A 24,177-nucleotide genomic window follows, 5' to 3' on the forward strand; every position below is an offset into this window, starting at 1 on the left:
TAATTGATGCTCCATCCAAGCTGCTTTGTGTCAATAAGTCCAAGATGATACAAAGACAGAAGTTACTCCACCTTTAAAGGTGCAATATGTAATATATTTGCTGTACTAAAGTGTAAAATTATCATATGTTATCAGAGATTTAGGAAACATGCTAAGTTGAAATACTGGCTTATCCGAAAACAATGCTACAGCCAGTATATTCTACTTTGAAATGTCTGTTCCGGGCCGGAATTTCTGTTTGTGTTTTGGCCTGTGTGATCCCGCCCACTGCCCATTTCCCAATAGTATTTTGACACCCCGGGTTGCCAGATTTCAAACAAGTTAGTAGGCAAACAGCGCGCTGCAGCCATGGAAGCCAGCAATACATCTAGTTAACATTGACATTTATAAAAAAATCCACATGAGCTGGTATATAATTTGCAAACAATAAAAACATTGCAAACGTATACATTAGCTGATCAACTTACAGTGTAAGGCTTGTCGCTTGCCATTGAGAGTTTGCTCGTTCCTGTTGTGTGTCCTCAACCTGGCAACCCGAGTGAGCTTCGCGTCTGTGGGGGAGGAGGGGGTGGTGGAGACAACTCTCTCCAATATTTTGGACTGCAGTACCCATTTTAAACGCTTGATGTCAATGTTACATATTGCTCCTTAAAGGACTGTAAATCTCTACTTTCACATTCTTTTTGTTTTTGGCAATTCATATTATTTGTGCATATCTCCACCTGGTGTGCAGGGAGGAGGATTTATTGTAAAAAGGGACTTAACTATTGATCTCTTTTTCACCCACTCCTATCATATCACTTCTGATGACATGGATTTAACCACTGCAGTCGTGTCGATTATGTTTATGCTGCTTTTATATGCTTATCAGACCTTCGAAGTTCTGGCAACCATTCACTTCACATTGTTTAGACCTAAAGAAATGAGATGTTCTTCAAAAAATCTTTGTGTTCAGCAGAAGAAAGTCATACACATCTAGAATGGCATGAGGGTGAGTTAATGAGAGAATTTTCATTATTGGGTGAACTTTACCTTTAAAACCTTCATGCGAGGTTGATTTAATTGGTAACACTGTACAATAGCAATGTGTTCATTAACGTGAACTAACAGTGCACTTGGACAGTATTTATCTTGGTAAATGTTGATTTCTACATACTAAATATTTTTTTTAAATGTGTTATGAACTAACAATGAACAATACTGTATTTGTAAATAAACATTAGCCACAATTAATAAATGCTGTAAAAATCTAATTGCAAGCTCACGATACCTAACGCATTAACTAGTGTTAAATAAAACCTTATTGTCAAGTGTTACCATTTAAATAATAGACCTATAGTGACATCCATTTCAACAAGTATTTCACCTGTATGGGTGGTGTTTTGAAGCTGAAGTAACATCTTGATGTCAAGTGCATGCACCAATTCACATCGTTGTTCATTTCCTTTTGATTTCTTTAACATTTTTGCACCTTTTGACGCCCTTAGTATAATTACGTGTCTATAAAGGTTATTTCAAACAGTCTTCAAACTTGGCATGTTTCGAAGTGAAATTATTTGAGCACCCCAGATTTATCCGAGCAGTGTAGAATATATGTTAATGAAATGGAGAGCTTTTGAGATTTTCTCAGTAGATATATACAACAATATTTCTAAATTATACATCAGGCATCTTTGTCATAATTGATAAACATTTCTATTAAAAACACAATTTTATTCACATTTCTATTAAAACGCACTAAACTGAGCAAGTACCTTATCACATGCCCAGATGCCCACCTCATATTTAAAAACGCGTTGCATAGCAACAGCGTGACGCAACACCGCCAAACATGTCAGATTCAGGCGAGATTAGCTAATGGGAAGATTATACACCACATAACGAGCACATTTAGTGCTTTAAAGCACATTTATGTACATTACATTTATTTTATTTAGTTCATAAGTTGTGAGAGGATGTGTTAATGTAAAGAAATCGCGCTCTGTTGAATAATTCGCACAGAAACGCAAGCTTGTTCGCTAACTTTAGCTAGCTGGCTAATTCACTCCATCCAGCGAAGTGAATCTGTATCTGAATCTGGGATTGATTAGTTTGTTATTGCTTTGTACTTGTAGCTGTAGTTCTGATACTTTTTGTCTGCTTTATGAGTGCCAGTGAAATGACTGTCTAACCATCTGCGAGTTTCAGGATTGTGTTTTTGTTGGGAGAAAGTGAAGCATCATCATCATGGTAAGTAGAAGCTATCAACTAACTCATGGCCAGGTTCTTGTTTATGCACTGGTTTTATGTGTGTTATTTAATTTATAGAATAAAAAGGACAAGCAAACACAATTTTATTTGTTTTAAGTTGGCATAGACGTATAAATACAAGAACTTTTAAATGTGGATGTATTTTTGACCTCTACTGTCAGTTGTTAAATGTAACATGTTCCCCTTGATTATTTTTACAATGATACACACACACACACACACACACACACACACACACACACACACACACATATATATATATATATATATATATATATATATATATATATAAATGTATCATTGTAAAAATAATATATATATAAGCTCAGCAAAAAAAGAAACTCTAATTTTCAACTGCTTTTATTTTCAGCAAACTTAACATGTGTAAATATTTGTATGAACATAAAAAGATTTAACAACTAAGACATAAACTAAACAAGTTTCACAGACATGTGACTAACAGAAATGGAATAATGTGTCCCTGAACAAAGAGGGGGTCAAAATCAAAAGTAACAGTCAGTATCTGGTGTGGCCACCAGCTGCATCAAGTACTTCAGTGCATCTCCTCCTCATGGACTGCACCAGATTTGCCAGTTCTTGCTGTGAGATGTTACCCCACTCTTCCACCAAGCCACTTGCAAGTTCCTGGACATTTCTGGGGGGAATGGCCCTTGCCCTCACCCTCCGATCCAACAGGTCCCAGACGTGCTCAATGGGGATTGAGATCCGGGCTCTTCGCTAGCCATGGCAGAACACTGACATTCCTGTCTTGCAGGAAATCACGCACAGAATGAGCAGTATGGCTGGTGGCATTGTCGTGCTGGAGGGTCATGTCAGGATGAGCCTGCAGGAAGTGTACCACATGAGGGAGGAGGATGTCTTCCCTGTAACGCACAGCATTAAGATTGCCTGCAATGACAACAAGCTCAGTCTGATGATGCTGCGACACACCGCCCCAGACCATGACCCTCCACCTCCAATCGATACCGCTCCAGAGTACAGGCCTCGGTGTAACACTCATTCCTTCAACGATAAACGCGAGTCCGACCATCACCCCTGGTAAGACAAAACCGCGACTCATCAGTGAAGAGCACTTTTTCCAGTCCTGCCTGGTCCAGCGAAGGTGGGTTTGTGCCCATAGGCGATGTTGTTGCCGGTGATGTCTGGTAAGGACCTGCCTTACAACAGGCCTACAAGCCTTCAGTCCAGCCTCTCTCAGCCTATTGCAGACAGTCTGAGCTCTGATGGAGGGATTGTGCATTCCTGGTGTAACTCGGGCAGTTGTTGTTGCCATCCTGTACCTGTCCCGCAAGTGTGATATTCGGATGTACCGATCCTGTGCAGGTGTTGTTACACATGGTCTGCCACTTCGAGGATGATCCGCTGTCCTTCGTGTCTCCCTGTAGTGCTGTCTTAGGCGTCTCACAGTACGGACATTGCAGTTTATTGCCCTGGCCACATCTGCAGTCCTCATGCCTCCCTGCAGCATGTCTAAGGCACATTCACACAGATGAGCAGGGACCCTGGGCATCTTTCTTTTGGTGTTTTTCAGAGTCAGTAGAAAGGTCTCTTTAGTGTCCTAAGTTTTTATGACTGTGACCTTAATTGCCTACCGTCTGTTAGTGCCTTAATGACCGTTCCACAGGTGCATGTTCATTAATTGTTTATGGTTCACTGAACAAGCATGGAAAACATTGTTTAAACCCTTTACAATAGAGATCTGTAAAGTTATTTAGATTTTTACAAAATTATCTTTAAAATACAGTGTCCTCAAAAAGGGATGTTTCTTTTTTTGCTGAGTTTTTTCTGAGTTTATTTCATCTCGTCCCTCCTTTTCTTTAAAAAACATAAATAAAAAATCTGGGTTTCAGTGAGGCACTTACAATGGAAGTCAAAGGGGGCAACCCGTAAACATTGCAATACTCACTGTTTCAAAAGTATAGCCACAAAATGTAAACAATGTGCGTGTTAACATGATTTTAGTGTGATAAAATAGCCTGCTAACATTTTCTGTGTAAAGTTATAGCCAATTTTACAAAATTTGTTGCCATGACGATGTTATGTCAACAAACCCTAAAATGACAATTTAAACAACTTTACAGCTCAAATAATACATGAGTTTTAACAGAAGAATTATTGTAATTTTTATAGAATTATAAGCTTCACATTTCCGCCTTTAAATGCTCCAAAAATTGGCCCCATTCACTTCCATTGTAAGTGCCACACTGTAATTTCGATTTTTGCTTTTTTGTTTAAAGAAAAGGGGGGATGAGTTGAATTTTTTAATTTTATTTGTGGTAATCAACATTATTCAACAGATGCCGTCGAATAAGGTTAACTTGTATTGAACCCGGAATATTCCTTCATAGCAAAACAATAGCAAATAGTTTGAATGAACTTGTCTAGTAGTTAGGTAACTTAAATGGTAAGGACTGCTCTCTGGTAAAACTGTTGTTTTTGTTCTGAAGCTCTTGTCTCGGATGAAACCCGCAGTTAGTGGCGAGGCGTCCACAAGTTCTAGCGAGAAGAAAAGAAAAAATAAAACAAAGAAGATTCCAAGACTTGAGGATTATCTAAGCCAAAGAGACTACATGGGAGCCCTGACGCTTTTAGAGGTACGAAAAACAACCACCTAGGTAAATGAGACCTGCTTCATTAATTCCATTTTGAGATGTATAATTGCATATATTATTGGAGTGTTTTCTCACAAACAATTTAAATAAGCAGTATACAATGGAGTTCAAGATTGTGGTGCAGCTTCATAATACTTGCATGACCTTGAACTCTCTGTATCGTCAGTTCCAGCATAATGGAGGGGTGTCAGTGGAGCATTCAGACCTTTGGATCGGCTTCTGTGCCTTTCATTTGGGGGACCACAAGAGAGCAATGGAGGTTCGTGAAAAAGAGAATAGTAATAAATGAATGAGCAAGATGAATCTGAGAGAGCGTGACGTTATGAATGATTGTATTTTGAAACAGCAGTTGCATTTAATGCATATTATATTTTTTTACATTTATTTATATATGTTTAGGAGTACAAAGCCCTCACTTTGATGCCAGATTGTCCAGTTGAAGTGTGGGTATATCTGGGCTGTGCCCTCTTTTTCCTGGGGCTTTATAAAGAAGCTGAGGAGGCAGCACTAAAAGGTCTGTCATTCCCTTCACATGCCACTTCATTTTCTGCACAACTTTTCATGCAAGCAAATTATGCAAACAATGCCTGCTTACAATCTTTTTCAGGGCCGAAGACTCAGCTTCAAAATCGCCTGCTATTTCATTTAGCACATAAGGTCAGGTCTCCCACTACTTTGCATTATCATGATGTGTAAATAATCGTACTGATGATGACATCATTATCTGCTTTGTTTTTTTCTCTAAAGTTTAATGATGAAAAGAAGCTGATGGGTTTCCATCAGAACCTGGAGGATGTGACAGAAGATCAGCTGAGTTTGGCCTCCATTCACTACATGCGCTCTCACTATCAGGAGGCCATTGACATCTACAAACGGATCTTACTGCAAAACAGGTGTATCAGTACCTTCCTAACCAGCCACACCATCAGCACATCTACAGATGAACCAGTAAATCCAGACAGAGACACATTTCCATTACAATGCATTCATATTTCTTACAATTAAGGCATGGTCACATTTAACTTTGCATGGCGAAATTTCACGGGGAAAGAAGGTGTTGGCAGATGTTGAGCATGTGTGAAACCAGCTCAATGCAGCCTCTTTTTAATGCTGCACGTTATACTCTGGGAGAGTGAAATTAAAAAGAAACTTGCCGCTAAAATGATATCCTTGTTGATTGTGAATAGTCAGTGTAGCTGTGTACGAAGCACTGCCCACAACCGAGCAACTTCCTATTGGTCAACTTGGTGAATTCGCCTGTCAAAGTTCACTAAACTTGTACTCCACACGAAACGCGGGATGGGAAATTCTCCGTGACCAAAGTCCATCGCACAATATTCACGATCACGTGGATTCCAATTGAGATTACTGTATTTCGTATGCGGAATTTCGCCGTGCGAAGGTAAATGTGACCGTGCCTTTAAAGGGATAGTTCACCCAAAAAAGTTTACTTTGAAGGTCCAAAAAGCATATAAAGGCAGCATAAAAGTGATCTATGTAATCCAAGACTCCGGTGATTAAATCTAATCTTCAGAAAGAATATGATAGGTGTGTGAGAAGCAGATCAATATTTAAGTCCTTTTTTACTATAAATTATCCCTGCCCAGTAGGTGGCGATATGCACAAAGAATGCGAATCGCCAAAAACAAAAGAAGAATGTGAAAGTGAAAGTGGAGATTTATAGTAAAAAATGGACTTGAATGTTGATCTGTTTCTCACCTACAATATGTGAGAAGAGACCATGAAGTCTCCAGAAGGAAAATGCTTCTGACTGCTCATTAACCCACTTATTAGACGACTTCTTGCCAAATTAATAAATAAATGGACATAAAATATTGATTTGAGGTGAAATGATTTTATTAGCTTACTTGTAAAAATCATAGAGTGATATGAGAAGAAGGAAAGATGACTCACAATACCCAGATGACTGAATTATCACTCAGTCACCGGATGTTGTGATTGACCAATCAGAATTTAGAATTCCAGTGAGCCGTATAATAATGCCTTTATACAGCAGTAACGTAATTGTCGTTATATAACATTATATGTGTAGCTATTTAGTTTGTTTTCGCTCCAACCCTGAAAATAGTTCTAAAAGAAGCCAAAGCAGGATCATAATTGGAATTCTATACAAATAGTGAAATGTTTCAGTGCTGTTATAGGAAATATAACTACTCTTGAAGCACACTTGTCCAATCAGATTAGTAGTCCGGAACTAACCATTGTCTGATTAGAAATATGATTAAAAACAGCAATTTTGAATAATTATTTTTATTTCTTCAATTTTACAGAGACTTCCTTGCCCTGAATGTGTATGTGGCTCTGTGCTACTATAAATTGGATTATTATGACGTATCTCAGGAGGTTTTGGCTGTGTATCTGCAGAGTATTCCTGACTCTACCATCGCCCTCAACCTTAAAGCCTGCAACCACTTCAGACTTTATAACGGCAAAGCTGCTGAGGTCAGCTGCACTACCATATATGCTAATACGCAGTTTTAAAAAAAATTTTTTTATGAAATATGGGCCTAGGGATACTTAATTGGTAATAATTGGACTAATACAATAAAAAGTGTAGGTTACAGATAACTTGTATTGTAATATTTTATCATCTTATTACCACATGTAATGTACGATGCAAGTGTTATTTTGATGATTATGATTTTAATGGCATGAATTCATGATACATTTATCTTTAGTAATGTGACATATTTGAAGCGAAACTGTATATTTAGTAGGAAATAAATTATGCTTTGGAAAATAAAAATGAATAAATGAAAATTAAATAAGGCTATGATATGCAAGGGATAATGTATACTTGTGATATTTTGTCATATTTTCAATGAACAGTCCGCCAGTCATTATTTTGTGATAACGACCTGTTTACTGTACAGTATCTCCTATATTACATGGCTTTTTAAAGAGAGAGTTCACCCAGAAATGAAAATTCTCTCATCATTTACTCACCCTAATTGCCATCCCAGATGTGTATGGCTTTCTTTATTCTGTTGAACACAACACAGTTTTTAGAAGAATATCTCAGCTCTGTAGGTTCATACAATACAAGTGAATGGTGGACAGAACTTTGATGTTCCAAAAAGCACATAAAGGCAGCATAAAAGTAATCTTTTCCAGTGGTGTAACCCATATTTTACAAGTTAAACGATAGGTGTGGGAAAAACATGCACTAATGAATTGCATTTATTACAAAGTAAATTGGGCCCTTTTTTTTTATTTAACATAGTCAATGCATTTGTGTTGAGGATGGGGGGTAGCTTAAATTGATTAAATTTTTTTTTTCCCTCTTGACTCTGCAGATGGAGTTGAAGAACCTGATTGATATCTCCTCCAGCTCTTTTCAGTTTGCTAAGGAGCTTATCCAGCACAATCTGGTGGTGTTTCGTGGGGGTGAGGGGGCTCTCCAAGTTTTACCTCCTCTGATTGACGTCATATCAGAGGCCAGACTCAACTTGGTCATCTACTATCTCAGACAAGGTGTGATGATCAGGCATGGTCTCTTGTCTTAAGCAGATACATTGAGACTGGCTTATCAGGTTTGTTTAATAACTTTGTCATCTCACCTCTAGATGACATTCAGGAGGCCTACAAACTAATCAAAGACCTTGAGCCCACCACACCCCAGGTATTTAGTTTCCTTCTTTTCGTCTCTATTTATTTATTGCCATTGACTGAAGTAGGGTTCTCTAGGTGTTTAAAGAGCGTTTTTAACCTCTGATGTCATTCGCAGGAATATATTCTGAAGGGAGTGGTAAATGCTGCTTTGGGACAAGAAATTGGATCGGTTTGTAACTCTTGTTCATAACAGTATTTACTCACAGCATTACCTTGGTGCATGGTTCCACTAGTATGTGTTCTCAAATCTCACTATATGCTTGTGTATTTTTACAGAGGGACCACTTAAAAATTGCCCAGCAGTTTTTCCAGTTGGTTGGAGGCTCAGCCAGTGAATGTGGTAACATCATTGTTTAGGCTAACAATAATATTATTAGTGCTGGTTCAGTGGCCAGCCCTTGTGGTCTGTGGACAGAAGCCAATGGCAGATTTGCTGTTAATCTAGTCATGTCCTAGAATGAAAAGCACCTTTAAAGGTGGCTCTCAATTCAGTGTCCTCTATATTTTATGACTTAACTTAATTAGTTAACAACTCTGTGCCAGTTAACACTTTTTGTTTATTTTATTTTTTTTGCTGTTGTTTTGATGCTAAGGATGCACCGATACAAAATGTGTGTGCCAATACAATATCTAATTATTAATAACAACATCTGCCAGTACAGAAGATTTGGTGGTTCTGCTTTTTTATGCTACCTTGTTTCAGATCACTGATAATTAACTACAGAACTTCAAAATAATTTTAAATAATACCTTTATTTTCTATGTCTCTGCATGTCTTCCATGTTTTAGAGTATATGGTCTTGGTTAAAAAAACAAAAAGCACATTATTACTAACTCACATTAAAGGTATAGTTCACCCAAAAATGAAAATGCTCTCATCATTTACACCCTTGTGCCATCCCAGATGTGTATGACTTTCTTTCTTCTGCAGAACACAAATGAAGATTTTTAGAAAAATATCTCAGCTCTGTAGGTCCATACAATGCAAATGAATGGTGATCAGGCCTTTGAAGCTCCAAAAAGGAGATAAAATCAACATAAGCATAATCCATCAGACTCCAGTGGTTTAATCAATGTCTTCTGATGCGACCCATTTGGTTTTGGTTGAGAACAGACCAAAATATAACTCCTTTTCCACAGTATATCTTGACAGCAGTCTCCTTGGCAATCATGATTTTAAGCTCTGTTACACTTCCTATAGCACCATTTAGCGCTCTGCGCATGCCTCAAGCACTAGTAAGTGAAAACGAGCTTGAAATCATGATCATGCCTAGAGATTGCAGTTACAAAATATATAATGTAAAAGGAGTTATATTTTGGTCTGTTCTCACCAAAACCAACTGGATCGCTTCAGAAGACATTGATTAAAACTGTCTAATCTTGTGGATTAATTTTATGCTGACTATATCACCTTTTTGGAGCTTCAAAGGCCTGATCACCTTTTACTTGCATAGAATGGACCAACAGAGCTGAGATATTCTTGTAATTTTTGTGTGTGTTCAGCAGAAAAAAGAAAGTCATACACATCTTAGATGGCATGAGTGTGAGTAAATGATGAGAGAATTTTTGGGTTAACTATCCCTTTAAAATTCTGTATTATAATGGAAAATGCCATCTGGACTGCTAGAGGGCACCGCTTGCTCACATAGCGCTGACTGAAGCCCTCACGAAGTGCAGAATACAGACTACATTTTAAAACGCAGCCTTTTAAGTTTTAGTAATCGCGCAAGGCCATATTGTGATTTCAATCTTAATTCAATCAATCATGCAGCATTAATGGATATTGTACCGATGTCCCAGAAGTCAAAGTTTGCTGGTTTCAAAGTAGTTTAGATGGTTTCCCTCATCATGCCTATAGGCAAGTGCCGCTTTCACAACGTTCAAGTCCGTTTATAGCGGTTTATCCACATAAATGTGAGAATGAGAAACAATACAAGTTAAATATTACATGTTCTTAGGAGTGCCAACCTTTCTACATTCTGTGGCTATAATTATTTCATGATTGTGCATTAGAATTTACAGATATTTTACAAAGTGTGTTACCAATTAATTATAAATAAACCATCAGATTTTTATATCAGAGTTTTCATTCTTATATCTGATATGCCGATGGTTTAATTTGGTCAATAATTGGCCGATAAATATCGGCAGCCGATACATCGGTGCATCCCTAATTTTAACTTTTTGCCTCCCTTTATTTTAAATGGTCATGCAGTGTGACAAAAAATTTTTTTAAAGTACGAGTACGAAAATGTCATGTAGTCTCACACATAATATCATGTCATAAAAACAGCATGTATAAAAATGTATAAAGAATTAGACAAATTTTAGAGTATTTTTCTAATTTTAGATAATTGATAACTCATGAAAGGTATATCTTGAATGCAGTGTGATTTGCTTTGGAAAATAAAAATGAATAAATGAAAATAAATTAAGATTTTAGAGTGTCAAACTGCAAAACTTTCCAAAAATGTCATGTTTTATTTACAATATATGACATCTAAGGTGCTTTTCCATCATTGGGTTGAACCGTTCCATACCGATCATATTAGAATGAACTGACAGCAAGCGGCCAGTCGTGAGTCGCCACGTCACTACAGGCGTTCCACCAGAATGATTCTCTGTCCTGAGTTGGGTTAGCTACAGTAACTGTGCTGAAAAATCCGGGCCAAGAACAGTTTGCTATCGTACTGTACCAAACTGTGTTCAAGTGGAAATGCTACTGGTACCATTACTGACCGTGCTTAGAACCGTTTAGCCCCATTGTGGAAAAGCGCTTATAGTTATTTAGATGTACAGTAGTAAAACACAATTAATGTAATTTCTCCTCTCTCTTTGGTGATCTTATAAGACACAATACCTGGGAGACAGTGTATGGCCTCTTGTTTCTTCCTGCTGAAGCAGTTTAAAGATGTGCTAATATATCTCAACTCAGTCAAGGTAATTTACATACTCTATCATTGTGTTTGGTTTCAGAACAGAAACATATTAAATACCCATGTTTTTCCCTGTAGAATTACTTCTACAATGACGACACTTTCAACTTCAACTATGCCCAGGCCAAGGCTGCCATGGGAAACTACCGGGAGGCTGAAGAGGTACAACATGACTGCAGTTCAGTACATTTGATTTGGCAAACACATCTGAGTATGTTAATGATTCTCCTTGGCTTTGGCACTGAATCTGCATTTAATGTGAACAGGTGTTCCTGCTCATTCAGAGTGAGAAGATCAAGAATGACTATGTTTACCTGAGCTGGTTGGCACGCTGCTGTAGGTTCAACAATATTGCTTCTAAAAGTTTAACTTTTTAAAGTTGTGTCTCAGATCCTTGGAGTGCTTTTTGTTTAGTCGGACTTTAGATTAGCCAGACCACTGACTCGCTGATGTCATTGTCCTCTCTGTTGTAGACATCATGAATCAGAAGGCTCGTCAGGCCTGGGAGCTTTATCTGAGGATAGAAACCTCGTCTGACTCATTCAGCCTCCTGCAGCTCATCGCAAATGACTGCTATAAGGTGCTGGAATATGAACTTAACAAATGCATATTGGAGTTTCATTCTTACTTTGCCAGTCATGACATCAAAAACATTTTCATTTATATATCAGCTTCAACCTATTACTATCAGTTGCTAATTTTAAGGAATGTTCCGTGTTTAATACAAGTTAAACTCAATTGACATCATTTGTGGCATAATGTTGATCACCACAAAAAATTATTTCGACTCATCCCTTGTTTATTTAAAAATACAAATATTACGGAACTTACAATGGAAGTGAATGGGGCCAGTCCATAAACATTAAAATACACACTATTTCAAAAGTATAGCCACAATATGTAAACATTATACGTGTTAACATAATTTTAAAGTCATACATTTGCTTACTAACCTTATCTGTGTAAAACTGTATTCAATATTACAATTTAGTTTTCATGATGACATAACACTGGTAAACGCCGTAATGCTGGTAAATCCTTGATTTTATGACACTAAAAGCATTTTTACACGTATAATGTTTACGTCTTGTGGCTATACTTTTGAAATACTGTGTATTTTTACATGTATAAACTGGCCCCATTCACTTCCATTGTAAATGCATTACTGTTACTACCATTTTTGTATTTCTGTAAATAAATGACGGATGAGTTGAAATTACTTTTGTGGTAATCAACATTATGCCACAAATGCTTATGAGCATTAATTGTATTGAACCTGGAACATTCCTTTTAAATAAATTTTCTATCAACCTCTTGAGTCCTGAGTGTGACTGCTGTGTGCATTTTCCATTCCCCTATTTGAATTGTAACTAGTAGCCTCTAAGAAACATGCAAAAAAAACAAAATGTGTTTGTTTTAGTCCAAATAGTTTTCCAGCTTTTGGATGCATCCGTTTTATAAAGGCTTATAGCATTTATAAAACACTGATAAATGAGAAAAGACACTAAAGTTCAACTAAGATAAGTAAAGTTTGTCAAGACAAATTTGTCTGAAAGTTTAGACTATAAAAGTTTGAAGTTTGAAGGTTTCACAGGCTCTGAAGTCAGTCAGTCATATAGAGCGGCAGATAAACCATGAAATCTCAAACATTCTCTGACAGTCTCTGCCCGTTTGAACATTACATAGATGTCCATTATGAGAAAACTTTAAGTTTGAACATTTAGAAAAGATGTAGCACACAAAGCCAGAACAGTCTGAAGGTCTGTCCCAAGTTTGGTGGATGTAGCTTAAAAGCTATTGGAGGAGTTACAATTGATCATTATTTGGTCTTTATTTTGGGATTTTGAAAAACCCTAAACCAAGTCTGTAGAATAACAGTTTGTTGGCTTTGTCAAGCCAACACAATAAATAGTTACATTTTAAGCAATGCGGACACAGATGTGTGTATATCAGCTGTTCTACAGCAGCTTCGAACGTGGTAATAATAAATAATAATAATCTGTAAAATCTGTCGTAACGATAGAATATTAGAGTTGCAAAACTATTCAGGCAGAATATTCTTTAGGGTGATCTGTAGATAGGAACCTGTCTGATCATACAGTTACAAAAGGGTTTGCTGATTCAATCGATACTCTATAAAAAGCAAAACTATCTTTTGTCTCAAAAGTGTTTTTGTATGATACAAGATTTCATTAGAAGTGTAATACTGTATATATAATGTGATCTTCTCAGATGGGGCAGTTCTATTATGCTGCTAAAGCATTTGATGTTCTTGAGAGATTGGATCAAAACCCTGAGTACTGGGAGGGAAAGCGTGGAGCATGTGTCGGGATCTTCCAACTCATACTGGCAAGCCGAGAGTCCAGGTATGAACTTATGCCATGCATTAGACATGACGTGGTAGATGCAAGTTAAAGGTGCTGTAAACGCCTTTTTTCATGGAAAAGTATGCAAAAAATGTTCTACTCCCTGGAAGATATTAATGAAATAAGTTTTGTAAGATATCTCACCTGTCTCTGTTACAGCACTAGACTTTGTAAACAGCACATAAAAATGTGTCCGTGGACCACAGACAATGACGCTCTCGACCTTTCAATCATTTTGCACATTCTCATAGTGTTGTAGTTGCAGCGAATTATTGAGGCTTACTGCCATTTTTAAGCCATGTTGTTCATAACAGTTGAGAGTTGAGGGCGCTATTTTGCTGCTGTTGTTTTAAACAACTGTTTCTGCACAATGTCGGTCTCAATAAAGCTCATTTGTTATCTTTGGAGTGTGGGTTTTGGAAAGAGGGGGCGTGGCTAACTGAATGTCTGAAATCGCTTACAGCACCTTTAAAAGCCATAATTATTCGATTTTTAATGCTTAAAAATTGTATAAAGAGGTACAAAAGCAGAAGTCATAGTCTGAATCTGTGCCAACCCTTCTACATATTGTGGCTATTATTATTTCTGGATTGTGTATTTGAATTCACAGAGTTTTTACAAAGAGTGTTACAAATTAAATATAAATAAACCATCGGTTTTTCATATCTGCGTTTTTATGCTTATTACCGATATGCCGATATTTAATTTGGTTAATATAAATATCGGCAGCTGATACATCGATGCATCCCTACTTTACTTAGAATGGTCAGCTTTAGATCACCCAAGTTTTGCACAAAAAAATTAATAATCCTGTTAGAGCATCAGTAACTTTCAACAGATTAAGCTTTTGACCTGCAATCAGTAATTCTTTCTATATTTATACATATTTGTTGTTGTTTGTTGCAGAGAAACACTGAAAGAGGTTTTGCCAATGTTGAGGAGCACTGGTAACCCACAAGTTGAATACATCATCCGCATTATGAAGAAATGGGCCAAAGACAACAGAGTGGCAGTTTGATCACCTTTTACACAACACCTACTGCAATACTTGTGTGCTTGAGCATGTATAAAATCAGTGTTTATGTCTACTTGTTTTTTTCTCAACAAAATATGACATGAAGGCAGTTTAGATGCATCTTAAGGGTAAAAAAATATTAGTTTGTCATACATTAGTGTCATGTAATATTTTCACAAGGCTACAATAATTCTGTGGCCTCATTTTAACTTTAAGCAGATAACTCTATGAAGTGTTGTGTTTGTTACCTTCTAATTTTATATATATATATATATATATATATATATATATATATATATATATATATATATATTGCCATTGTCACAAAGAGAAAGCTTTATATTTACAATGTATCCATGTCACTTAATGTAAATTTTTTACATGTTTTTTTTTTTTTTAGATGGACAGTGCAACAAATAAAACATATCTTTTCATACATAGTGTAAAATATGCCTTTAAATGTTTTATACCACAAAAATGAAAGCTCACTGAATGTCTACAGTGTTTCAGTCTTACACTTTTAACTGATCTATGTTATACTAAAGTAGCTATTATACAACTGAAGTTTACATACACTTAGGTTGCCGTCATTAAAACTCATTTTTTAACCACTCCACAGATTTCATATTAGCAAATTATAGTTTTGGCAAGTCGTCTAGGACATCTACTTTGTGCATGACACAAGTAATTTTTCCAACAATTGTTCACAGACAGATTGTTTCACTTCATCACAATTCCAGTGGGTCAGAAGTTTACATACACTAAGTTAACTGTGCCTTTAAGCAGCTTGGAAAATTCCAGAAAATGATATCAAGCCTTTAGACAATTAGCCAATTAGCTTCTGATAGGAGGTGTACTGGTGGATATATTTTAAGGCCTACAGTTGAAGTCAGAAGTTTACATACACTTTAGCCAAATACATTTAAACTCAGTTTTTCCACAATATCCTGACATTTAATCATAGAAAACATTCCCTGTCTTAGGTCATTTAGGATCACTACTTTATTTTAAGAATGTGAAATGTCAGAATAATAGTAGAGATAATTATTTATTTAATCTTTTGTTTCTTTCATCACATTCCCAGTGGGTCAGAAGTTTACATCCAATTTGGTAGCATTGCCTTTAAATTGTTTAACTTGGGTAAAATGTTTTGGGTAGCCTTCCACAAGTTTCTCACAATAAGTTGCTGGAATTTTGGCCCTTTCCTCCAGAACTGGTGTAACCAGTGGTGGAAATGGCCGAGGGCCTCTTTGTTTGACATCATGGGAAAATAAAAAGAAATCAGCCAAGACCTCAGAAAAACAATTGTAGACCTCCACAAGTCTGGTTCATCCTTGGGAGCAATTTCCAAACACCTGAAGGTAACACATTCATCTGTACAAATAATAGTACACAAGTGTAAACACCATGGGACCACGCAGCCATCATACCGCTCAGGAAGGAGACGCATTCTGTCTCCTAGAGATGAATGTAGTTTGGTACAAAAAGTGCAAATCAATCACAGAACAACAGCAAAGGACCTTGTGAAGATGCTGGAGGAAACAGGTAGACAAGTATCTATATCCACAGTAAAACGAGTCCTATATCGACATAACCTGAAAGGCTGCTCAGCAAGGAAGAAGCCACTGCTCCAAAACCGCCATAAAAAAGCCAGACTACAGTTTGAAAGTGCACATGGGGACAAAGATCTAATGTTAGCGAATGTAACCTTATTGTAACGTGTTACCAACATTTCTTTTGTAAATCTTTTGCACAAGTGATATTGATGACTAAAGAAATTCTGTTTATCTAATAAATTACCATTTTAAATAATAAAAAAAAAATGTTATCATAGCACCAATAAACATCCTCAAAAATTTTAAACTAAGAGTTTCTGTTAATTTTGTCCAGATCCCTGGCCAAATTTTGCTCAGAAAAATGACACCTATAAAATGCCAATATAATGTAATATATTGGTATTATATATTATATATATATATATGACAGAGTTTTGTGGTGAGCTATTAACATCGTCCTGTTATCCTCTCCATATTTGATATTTCGATAATTTAATGCACTTATTTCAGACAGCCACCCTTTCTGAAACCTTTCAAAAAATTAACCTGTTCCTCCTTTATTGTCAGATCCAAAGAAATATAATCACTTAACATCCTGAACTACAATCTCTCGAAAAAACAGTTCCTCAATAAGTTCTATTTCTAGCTATTAGTTCAATTTCAAGGGAATCCTTTTTCATCTCTAATTGCTCATTAGAGCGTCTGTTGCCGGGAGGCCCGCCTCTGATTGGACACGCGGTTGCAGTCGGCGTCCTCCGATTGGCCAGTCCGACCTCTCTGTCGTGCACGCCGCTTCCGGTGTCCGTGTGCGCGCAGGCTCAGTTCGCTCGTCTCCGGTCTTTTATTTACTCTCGCTCATCTAAGATGGCTGTTCGGAGCGCCTCGGTCCCGCGAGCGTAGCGATCGAGGATGCTTGCGCTTCCAAAATCAACTCTCACCCGGGCATCTCTTCCCATACGCATCCACACTTGAGGTGCGGAGGGACTCGAGCATCCGTGAAGCCTCCGAACGCCCCTTCCATCCGGCTTGAAGCTCTTTAAATCAAGTTGTTTGGCGAAGTCAAGCCGTACCACTGAGAGAGTGAGAGTGAGTGTGTGTGTGTGTGAGTGTGACCAAGAGCCCTGAACATCCAAATGGCCGAACCGAGAAAAGTGCAGTTTGTCACCCTGTCGGCCCTGGCCGGCGGTCAGTGCGCGGAGGGCAGGAGACGGTTTTTGGAGGAGGACGGGGCTGCGGAGATGAGCTTTGACAGAGAGAGCAGGATGAAATTGACGGGCACCGCGGTGACGGCTGCTGCTGCGGGTGACCGCGGGGGTTTGATCGGGAAGAGAGACAGTGATGAGCCCAAAGGGAAGACAGTGCGGCTCAATCTGTGTTTGTCCGAGCCCAACGAGCAGTGCTCGGCCGAGTTCAACTACAGCGAGCTCATCCAGTCTCAACAGGTACCGAAAGGAGGGGGAATAACTATTCGGACCAGTTTAGGGAAGATTAGATTATACTGTCTAACCTTTACTTGTTATTATAAAGACATTGCGTGTTGCGTTTTCTGCTGAGTTTGCTTATGCATTAGCCTGTTAGCAGACCTTATATGGGAGAGGATTCCAATAAAAAGTCCTCACTACAAGAGCTCAATTTAAATGGCAAGTGTGGCAGATTTTATGAGGGAGTGTGTAAGGCAATATGCGGTGGATTTAGTTTGACGTTTGGTAGATCCCGTTTCATTTCATGAAGCTCATAAACTTTAAAGCACTTTGTTGTGTACGTGACCCAGTTGCCCACCAGGGTGCCTGTGCTTTAGGAGTGTGCCCTTAGATTGCAATTCAAGGAATAGTTCAGCTAAAAATGGAAATTTCACCCTGATGTCATTCCAAACTCATGTGACTTTCTTGCTTCTGTAGGGATGTTTAGCAGAATGTTGATGCTGCTCTTTTCCATACAATGAAAGTAAATGGGGACTGAGGTTGTCGAGCCCCCAACATGCCAAAAAGTTCCATAAAAGTAGTGGTCTGCTTCCGGCCCGAACAGATGAGTTAGGGGCTGTTCACACTGAATGGGTTTTTGCATGTGTCTGTGTTACTGTTCACTTGTTTTTATATGTAAACGTGCTGGATGGACGTCTTTTTTTTTTTTTTAGCCTCTTGCAGTTGCCTGCGATGCTTAAAGCTACACTATGTAACTTTTTTTTTGTTGTTAAAAAATAACAAAATGTTATTAATGAGAGAGTGCAACAAAAATTCAACTTCCAAACCATGCCTTTACCCAAATACACTTTGTTAAATCTCTAATAATGATTTATATTTTAGAGCTGTCGCGACGGATTTTGCGGGAAATTGCATACATACATCATTCGCCCGTGCGTGTTCACGTCATATCCGTACACAGAGAAAATAAGCTCCGGCTACTGTAGCTCATGTGTGGTGTGGGAGTAGCGTGAAGCTGAAAGTTTGTTGTCGCAGCGAACGAGAAAATTGACCATGGATCATTCAAAACGGCAAACCTCTGGGGAATCACCAGTTGTAAAAACAAAGAAACCCCAAACAGAGCAGAGTCTACAAACACAAAGGGAAAGCGACAGAGTACGTAATAAAACCAAATCAACATCGGTTTGGCTTTTCAGATGTGTACAACTCCGAGGTCTGAGAGGATTTAAAAGTGACCCAGAGATGGCTTTTTTCTTACTCAACAGGCAAGATGTTTTATTGATATGGTTTATGTATAATTGTGTAATCGCACACACACACACACGCACGTCTGTGTGTAGTGAAATACAATAATTATACTGTAATCGGTGCAGAACTTTTCACTTGCATACGTGTGTATTTTTCTTTATAACGGCAATAATTTATATAAATAAATCCTTTAGTCCTATGCTTGCCAAGGGCATGTGAGTCTTGAAATGATGTTGACCACTAGGAGTGTAAATCGGACGTTTCAGCACAATACAATCTTATATCGATTCTCTTGGCCTGCGATCCGATATTTGCCGATACTTCAAAGTCTGCCACTATACGATTTCGATTTGATTCAATTCAGGGCCCTGTGATCGATATTCTGATATTATGTGCCTATTTTACACAATTATTTAAAAAAAAAATGTTTGCCCTCAAATGCAACCAAAATATGATTTGAATATTTTATTGAGCTCTCTGAAAAGTGCAAATTTAATATCCACATTGGGACATCCTCAACAAAATAAGGTACTTCAGATGTGGAAAAAAATTATACAGTTAATAAAATAAAAAATAACGTCACACATAAGTGATCATCAATCGTTTGATTACAGCTTATTTTTCAGTTTAATCCAATTCAAAGTACTTACCCATGACTTGTTTCCAACTATCCGTGCTATCCGCGGTTTTCTTGGCTACAACTTCCACGGTTGTAATAAAAATTCTGTTACATTTAATTGGGATAAATGTTAGTTAGGGTGTTGATGTTTACATGTGTAAAGTCTTATAACTGATGCTAGTGCTGAGCAGGTGTTTCTCTTACCCTCATTAGTGTTGTTCAGATTGTCGGTGTTGTCAAGACGTTTCACATGGTTGAACTTCTCCATGGTACTTTTAAATAGCAAATTCTCATGTAAAATTTTGTCACTAGAGCTCACATTTTAAGGAGCGCCCGGTTGACGTGCTCGCACTAATCCTGTCACTGGTCTGGAGCTTGCGTTTCGCGGGAAGCACATTTTGGCTTCACAGACCCTGCGCACATCTTTGTCCCACATGAAAAGCGTATTTAGTGCTCATAAATTGAAATTAATGGAATAAGGTTGCTTCATCACCTGACGGAAATGCATACGGACGTGGTTGACATGAGAGTATTAAAATAAAGGTGCATCTTAAAAAAAAATGTCTATATCGATATTTACGCATTGTATCGTTGGTTAATGGATCGATGTATTGATACACCACCATTGACCACAATCTATAAATTAGTTACTACCGTGGTCTGTTTGGACGGAATATCCTGCAGTTATAAAAACTTTACAATGTTTGACATTATCAGACTAGCAATCGTCATGTCTAATGTTAACGAACATTGCCTAACTTTTGTAACGTCATTTATTTCAAAACATTGATGTTTCCAATAAGTCAAAACAACAGCATAAGATATGGCACTTACCTGCTCAGATGACATGTTTTTGGATATCCATCTTTTCCTTTCGTTATTTATTTGTCCATTTGCTCTGATAAGATATCCTGTACCCATGTGTACACTGGTGCCTCGAACCACATTCATCTGCGCAGAGGAGCAGAGCCGAAGCACAACTTTCATCATTACCAAAACAATGTTCTTCTGCAAGACGCATGCAGTTTCATTTTTTAACTGCTGGAGGGCCAAAAGTTACATAGTGTAGCTTTAAATAAAATTCTTAATATTTTAAAAATATTTTCTCCCCTTTTTCTCCCCAATTTGGAATGCCCAATTCCCAGTGCGCTGTAAGTCCTCATGGTGGCGTAGTGACTTGCCTCAATCCGGATGGCGGAGGACGAATCTCAGTTGCCTCAGCGTCTGAGACCATCAATCCGTGCATCTTATCACGTGGCTTGAGCGTGCTAACACGGCGACATAGCGCGTGTGGAGGCTTCATGCTATTATCCGCGGCATCCACACACAACTCACCACGCGCCCCACCAAGAGTGAACCACATTATAGTGACCACGAGGAGGTTACCCCATGTGACTCTACCCTCCCTAGCAACCGGGCCGATTTGGTTGCTTGGGAGACCTGGCTGGAGTCACTCAGCACGCCCTGGATTCGAACTCGCAACTCCAGGGGTGGTAGCCAGCGTCAGTACTCGCAAAATTCAGCCTATTTAAACAAATCTACTTGCTTGGAGAAGAAATTATAAAGTAAGCAAGCAATTTTGGGTCGGGTTCAGGCTTTAAATTTGACAGGTTGGGTCACATGATCTATAAAAACATACTGTAAGTTTCAGAACTCAAATTTCTTCTCACTGCAAAAAGAGCATTTGTTGAAACCAAGCTGCCAAAACGACTCGTTCTCTACTATTTGTGATGTAAAGTGATCCTACACTTTGTGATGTCACACCATGGTAGACATTTGCATCTGACTGCCTTCACAACAACATATCAGCGCCTACTTTACCTTACCCAAAGGCTGCTTTTTAATTAAATAAATATTAGGGATGTAAATTTTCAGACATTTTCATTTATGACTAACGAAATTAACTATCAATGAATTGATTAATCGTTAATACCGCAAAACACGCATGGAGGGCTCCAAATAATATGTGCATGTAGCTTACTGTTTAAATATAATTTAAATGAATACACTTAAGAATGCAAGTATTGGCATTTTCCTTTTAAAATGCTCTTAGTTCAGTGTATTTTAATACATTTAGGTTGTTTAGTACGAATTTGTATATTCTTTAATTACTGTTAATAAATTAATAACATAACATACCGTTTCTCTGGTGCTATTAAGATGTCAGCTGAATGTGCCTTCGTGCTTTCCCAGCGATCACTGAGAGAGAGAGAGAGAGAGAGAGCGAGTGGGCGAGCAAGAGAGGAGAGAGAATGGGTGAGAGAAAGAGAGAGCACGAGAGACGCCAGTTGACAGCTTCCTTCATTCCTGCATTGTTTTATTTCACGCTGGCTGTAGTTTTACTTTGACATTTCAAAACTTGAAAAATAACAATAAAATATAGTGACAATCTGGCACCAACAATCATGCCATGGTCCAAATCACTAAGATCACATTTTTTCCCCCCATTCTGATGGTTGATGTGAACATTAACTGAAGCTCTTGACCTGTATCTGCATGATTTTATGCACTGCACTGCTGCCACACGATTGGCTGATTAGATAATCGCATGGATGATTGTTAGTGCCAGACGGGCTGGTTTGAGTATTTCTGTAACTGCTGATCTCCTGGGATTTTCACGCACAACAGTCTCAAGAATTTACTCCGAATGGTGCCAAAAACAAAAAACATCCAGTGAGGGTCAGTTCTGTGGATGGAAACAGCTTGTTGATGAGAGAGGTCAACAGAGAATGGCCAGACTGGTTTGAACTGACAAAGTCTACGGTAACTCAGATAACCACTCTGTGCAATTGTGGTGAGAAGAATATCATAACAGAATGCTATTCTGAGATGCGGGTTGGTGCTGTTTTGGCGGCACGAGGGGGACCTACACAATATTAGGCAGGTGGTTTTAATGTTGTGGCTGATTGGTGTATATGATGAAGTTGTTTCTGCGACAGCTTCAGCGCTCTCTCTGGCACTCGGTGTATACGTCAGCGACGGAATTCACTCAGCTGTTTCATTCACTCCTTGCTGATATAGTGAATTCACTGACATCCACTATATAGGAAATAGTGAATGAGTGAACAAGTGAGTGATTTCGGACACCACTGTTGATTGTGGTTCTTCTGTGATTTCAACAAAGCATGACATGCAGTGTGCAAGCACCCTCTAGTGGCGAATGACTCTATAGACAGTCTTATCAACATCTGCTTGCATGATTACTGAACGCATTTGTCCTGAAATTAATTAAACGATGATTGATAAGCTTAATCGATCAAATTGTAAAGTATGTGCCGTGTGCAATGCTCATGAATGATGGTGTTTTCTGTGTATGAGCCAAGGAGCTCTAAATGATTGGCACAACACTGGCTCCACACATTAACTTTGAAGCCCGCAGCACATGCAAACTATATATTTATCACTTTGAATTGTCACTGAATTGTAGCCTTTGTGGTTCAATAATCACACTAGGACATAACTTGATTTTAATTTGTGAGCTGAATGTTTACGCAATGTAGGGTTGGTTCCTGTTCCGAATTCTCTTCACGATTCCGGTTCCAGTAATGATTCCAGTCATTCTTTTAGTACTTTTTAAAGAATTATTTAGAAATGAGAAATGCAATTCTTATTGCATTTACTACCCTCTGCTGTCTGTTACCAAATAATGAGATTATTTTGTATTTGTACAGAGCAGATATAACAAATCAGAACTGGTGCGTTTGCAGGCTTTTTAGAGACATAAATACAATGCAATAATATGCAATAATAGATCCTTACTCTATTTTAAATAAAGAAATCCAAACCAATCTGTGATGGCATATTTCATTAAGTTATTTTATAAAATTCCACTTATTACAACAAAACTTGTTTATCTTTAATTATATATTGTCATATAAACAGCCAGTCCGTAACTGCACTGCTTGATTTAATAGAGACACAGGTCATCATTATATAAACAGTAACAGTTCTAGAGACAGTTTAGACTGTGTTTTGTAGCCTAATATTGTACTTCATGCTTGTGAGACTTCAACAATTCTTATTTAATTTCGAGTTTGACATTCATAACTTGCACATCAGTATAAGATTACTTGTATACTGGAAGTTTGTTTCGTGCTGTAGATTCAAAAGAACCGGCTCATTAGAATGGTTCGTTTGGGATCGGACTATACTGGAAGCACCATATGTTTTGCGCTGTTGATTCAAAAGAACTGTACCGGAAGTGCATATGTTTCGCGCTGTAAAAAGAACCTGCTCGAGACAAAAAACGGACTCAAGATGGCGCCGAGTATGGCTGCTGCGTTGCGAGCTCCGACACAACTTAGCAATGGTTTGTTTGTTTTGTTTACAATTCTTATGTTTCTTGTCTTGGATGTTGCCTGCCTTATTGTCTACGACAGACAAACACTTTTGGACATTGGCTCAGCGATCTCACACCGTAAACCGGACTTCACATTCCTCAATGCCGACCCGCTGTTTACAAACACGCAAGCGGAGCCCTTTGTCTGGGCAGCACGGCCG

The 24,177-nt window shown here is 38.0% G+C and overlaps 2 protein-coding genes across 6 annotated transcripts in view; both read left to right on the top strand.

Annotated features, from left to right (window-relative positions):
* Positions 1 to 1,799: 1,799 nt before the first annotated feature.
* On the top strand, positions 1,800 to 15,238 carry ttc26 (tetratricopeptide repeat domain 26). Of its 2 annotated transcripts, none has more exons than XM_051707840.1 (17): positions 1,800 to 2,229; positions 4,719 to 4,865; positions 5,050 to 5,142; positions 5,283 to 5,397; positions 5,491 to 5,540; positions 5,631 to 5,776; positions 7,175 to 7,346; positions 8,201 to 8,378; positions 8,471 to 8,526; positions 8,632 to 8,685; positions 8,793 to 8,856; positions 11,368 to 11,456; positions 11,531 to 11,614; positions 11,719 to 11,788; positions 11,926 to 12,032; positions 13,685 to 13,818; positions 14,725 to 15,238. In XM_051707840.1, the coding sequence occupies exons 1-17, from the start codon at positions 2,227 to 2,229 to the stop codon at positions 14,834 to 14,836; spliced, it is 1,674 nt and encodes a 557-aa protein (XP_051563800.1). In that variant the 5' UTR covers positions 1,800 to 2,226; the 3' UTR covers positions 14,837 to 15,238. The 2 variants fall into 2 exon arrangements, with proteins under 2 accessions (XP_051563800.1, XP_051563801.1); XM_051707841.1 differs by having other exon boundaries at positions 1,800 to 2,225; positions 4,718 to 4,865.
* A 1,985-nt stretch (positions 15,239 to 17,223) lies between these two features.
* ubn2a (ubinuclein 2a) overlaps positions 17,224 to 24,177 on the top strand; it is a 40,495-nt gene continuing 33,541 nt past the window's right edge. For all 4 annotated transcript variants that reach the window (XM_051707836.1, XM_051707837.1, XM_051707838.1 and 1 more), the window contains exon 1: positions 17,224 to 17,831. In XM_051707836.1, the coding sequence (XP_051563796.1) occupies positions 17,523 to 17,831 (309 nt within the window). In that variant the 5' untranslated portion in view covers positions 17,224 to 17,522. The remainder of the gene's footprint in view (positions 17,832 to 24,177) is intronic.

The sequence above is a fragment of the Myxocyprinus asiaticus genome, chromosome 9, assembly GCF_019703515.2.
Source record: "Myxocyprinus asiaticus isolate MX2 ecotype Aquarium Trade chromosome 9, UBuf_Myxa_2, whole genome shotgun sequence".
NCBI lineage: Eukaryota > Metazoa > Chordata > Actinopteri > Cypriniformes > Catostomidae > Myxocyprinus > Myxocyprinus asiaticus.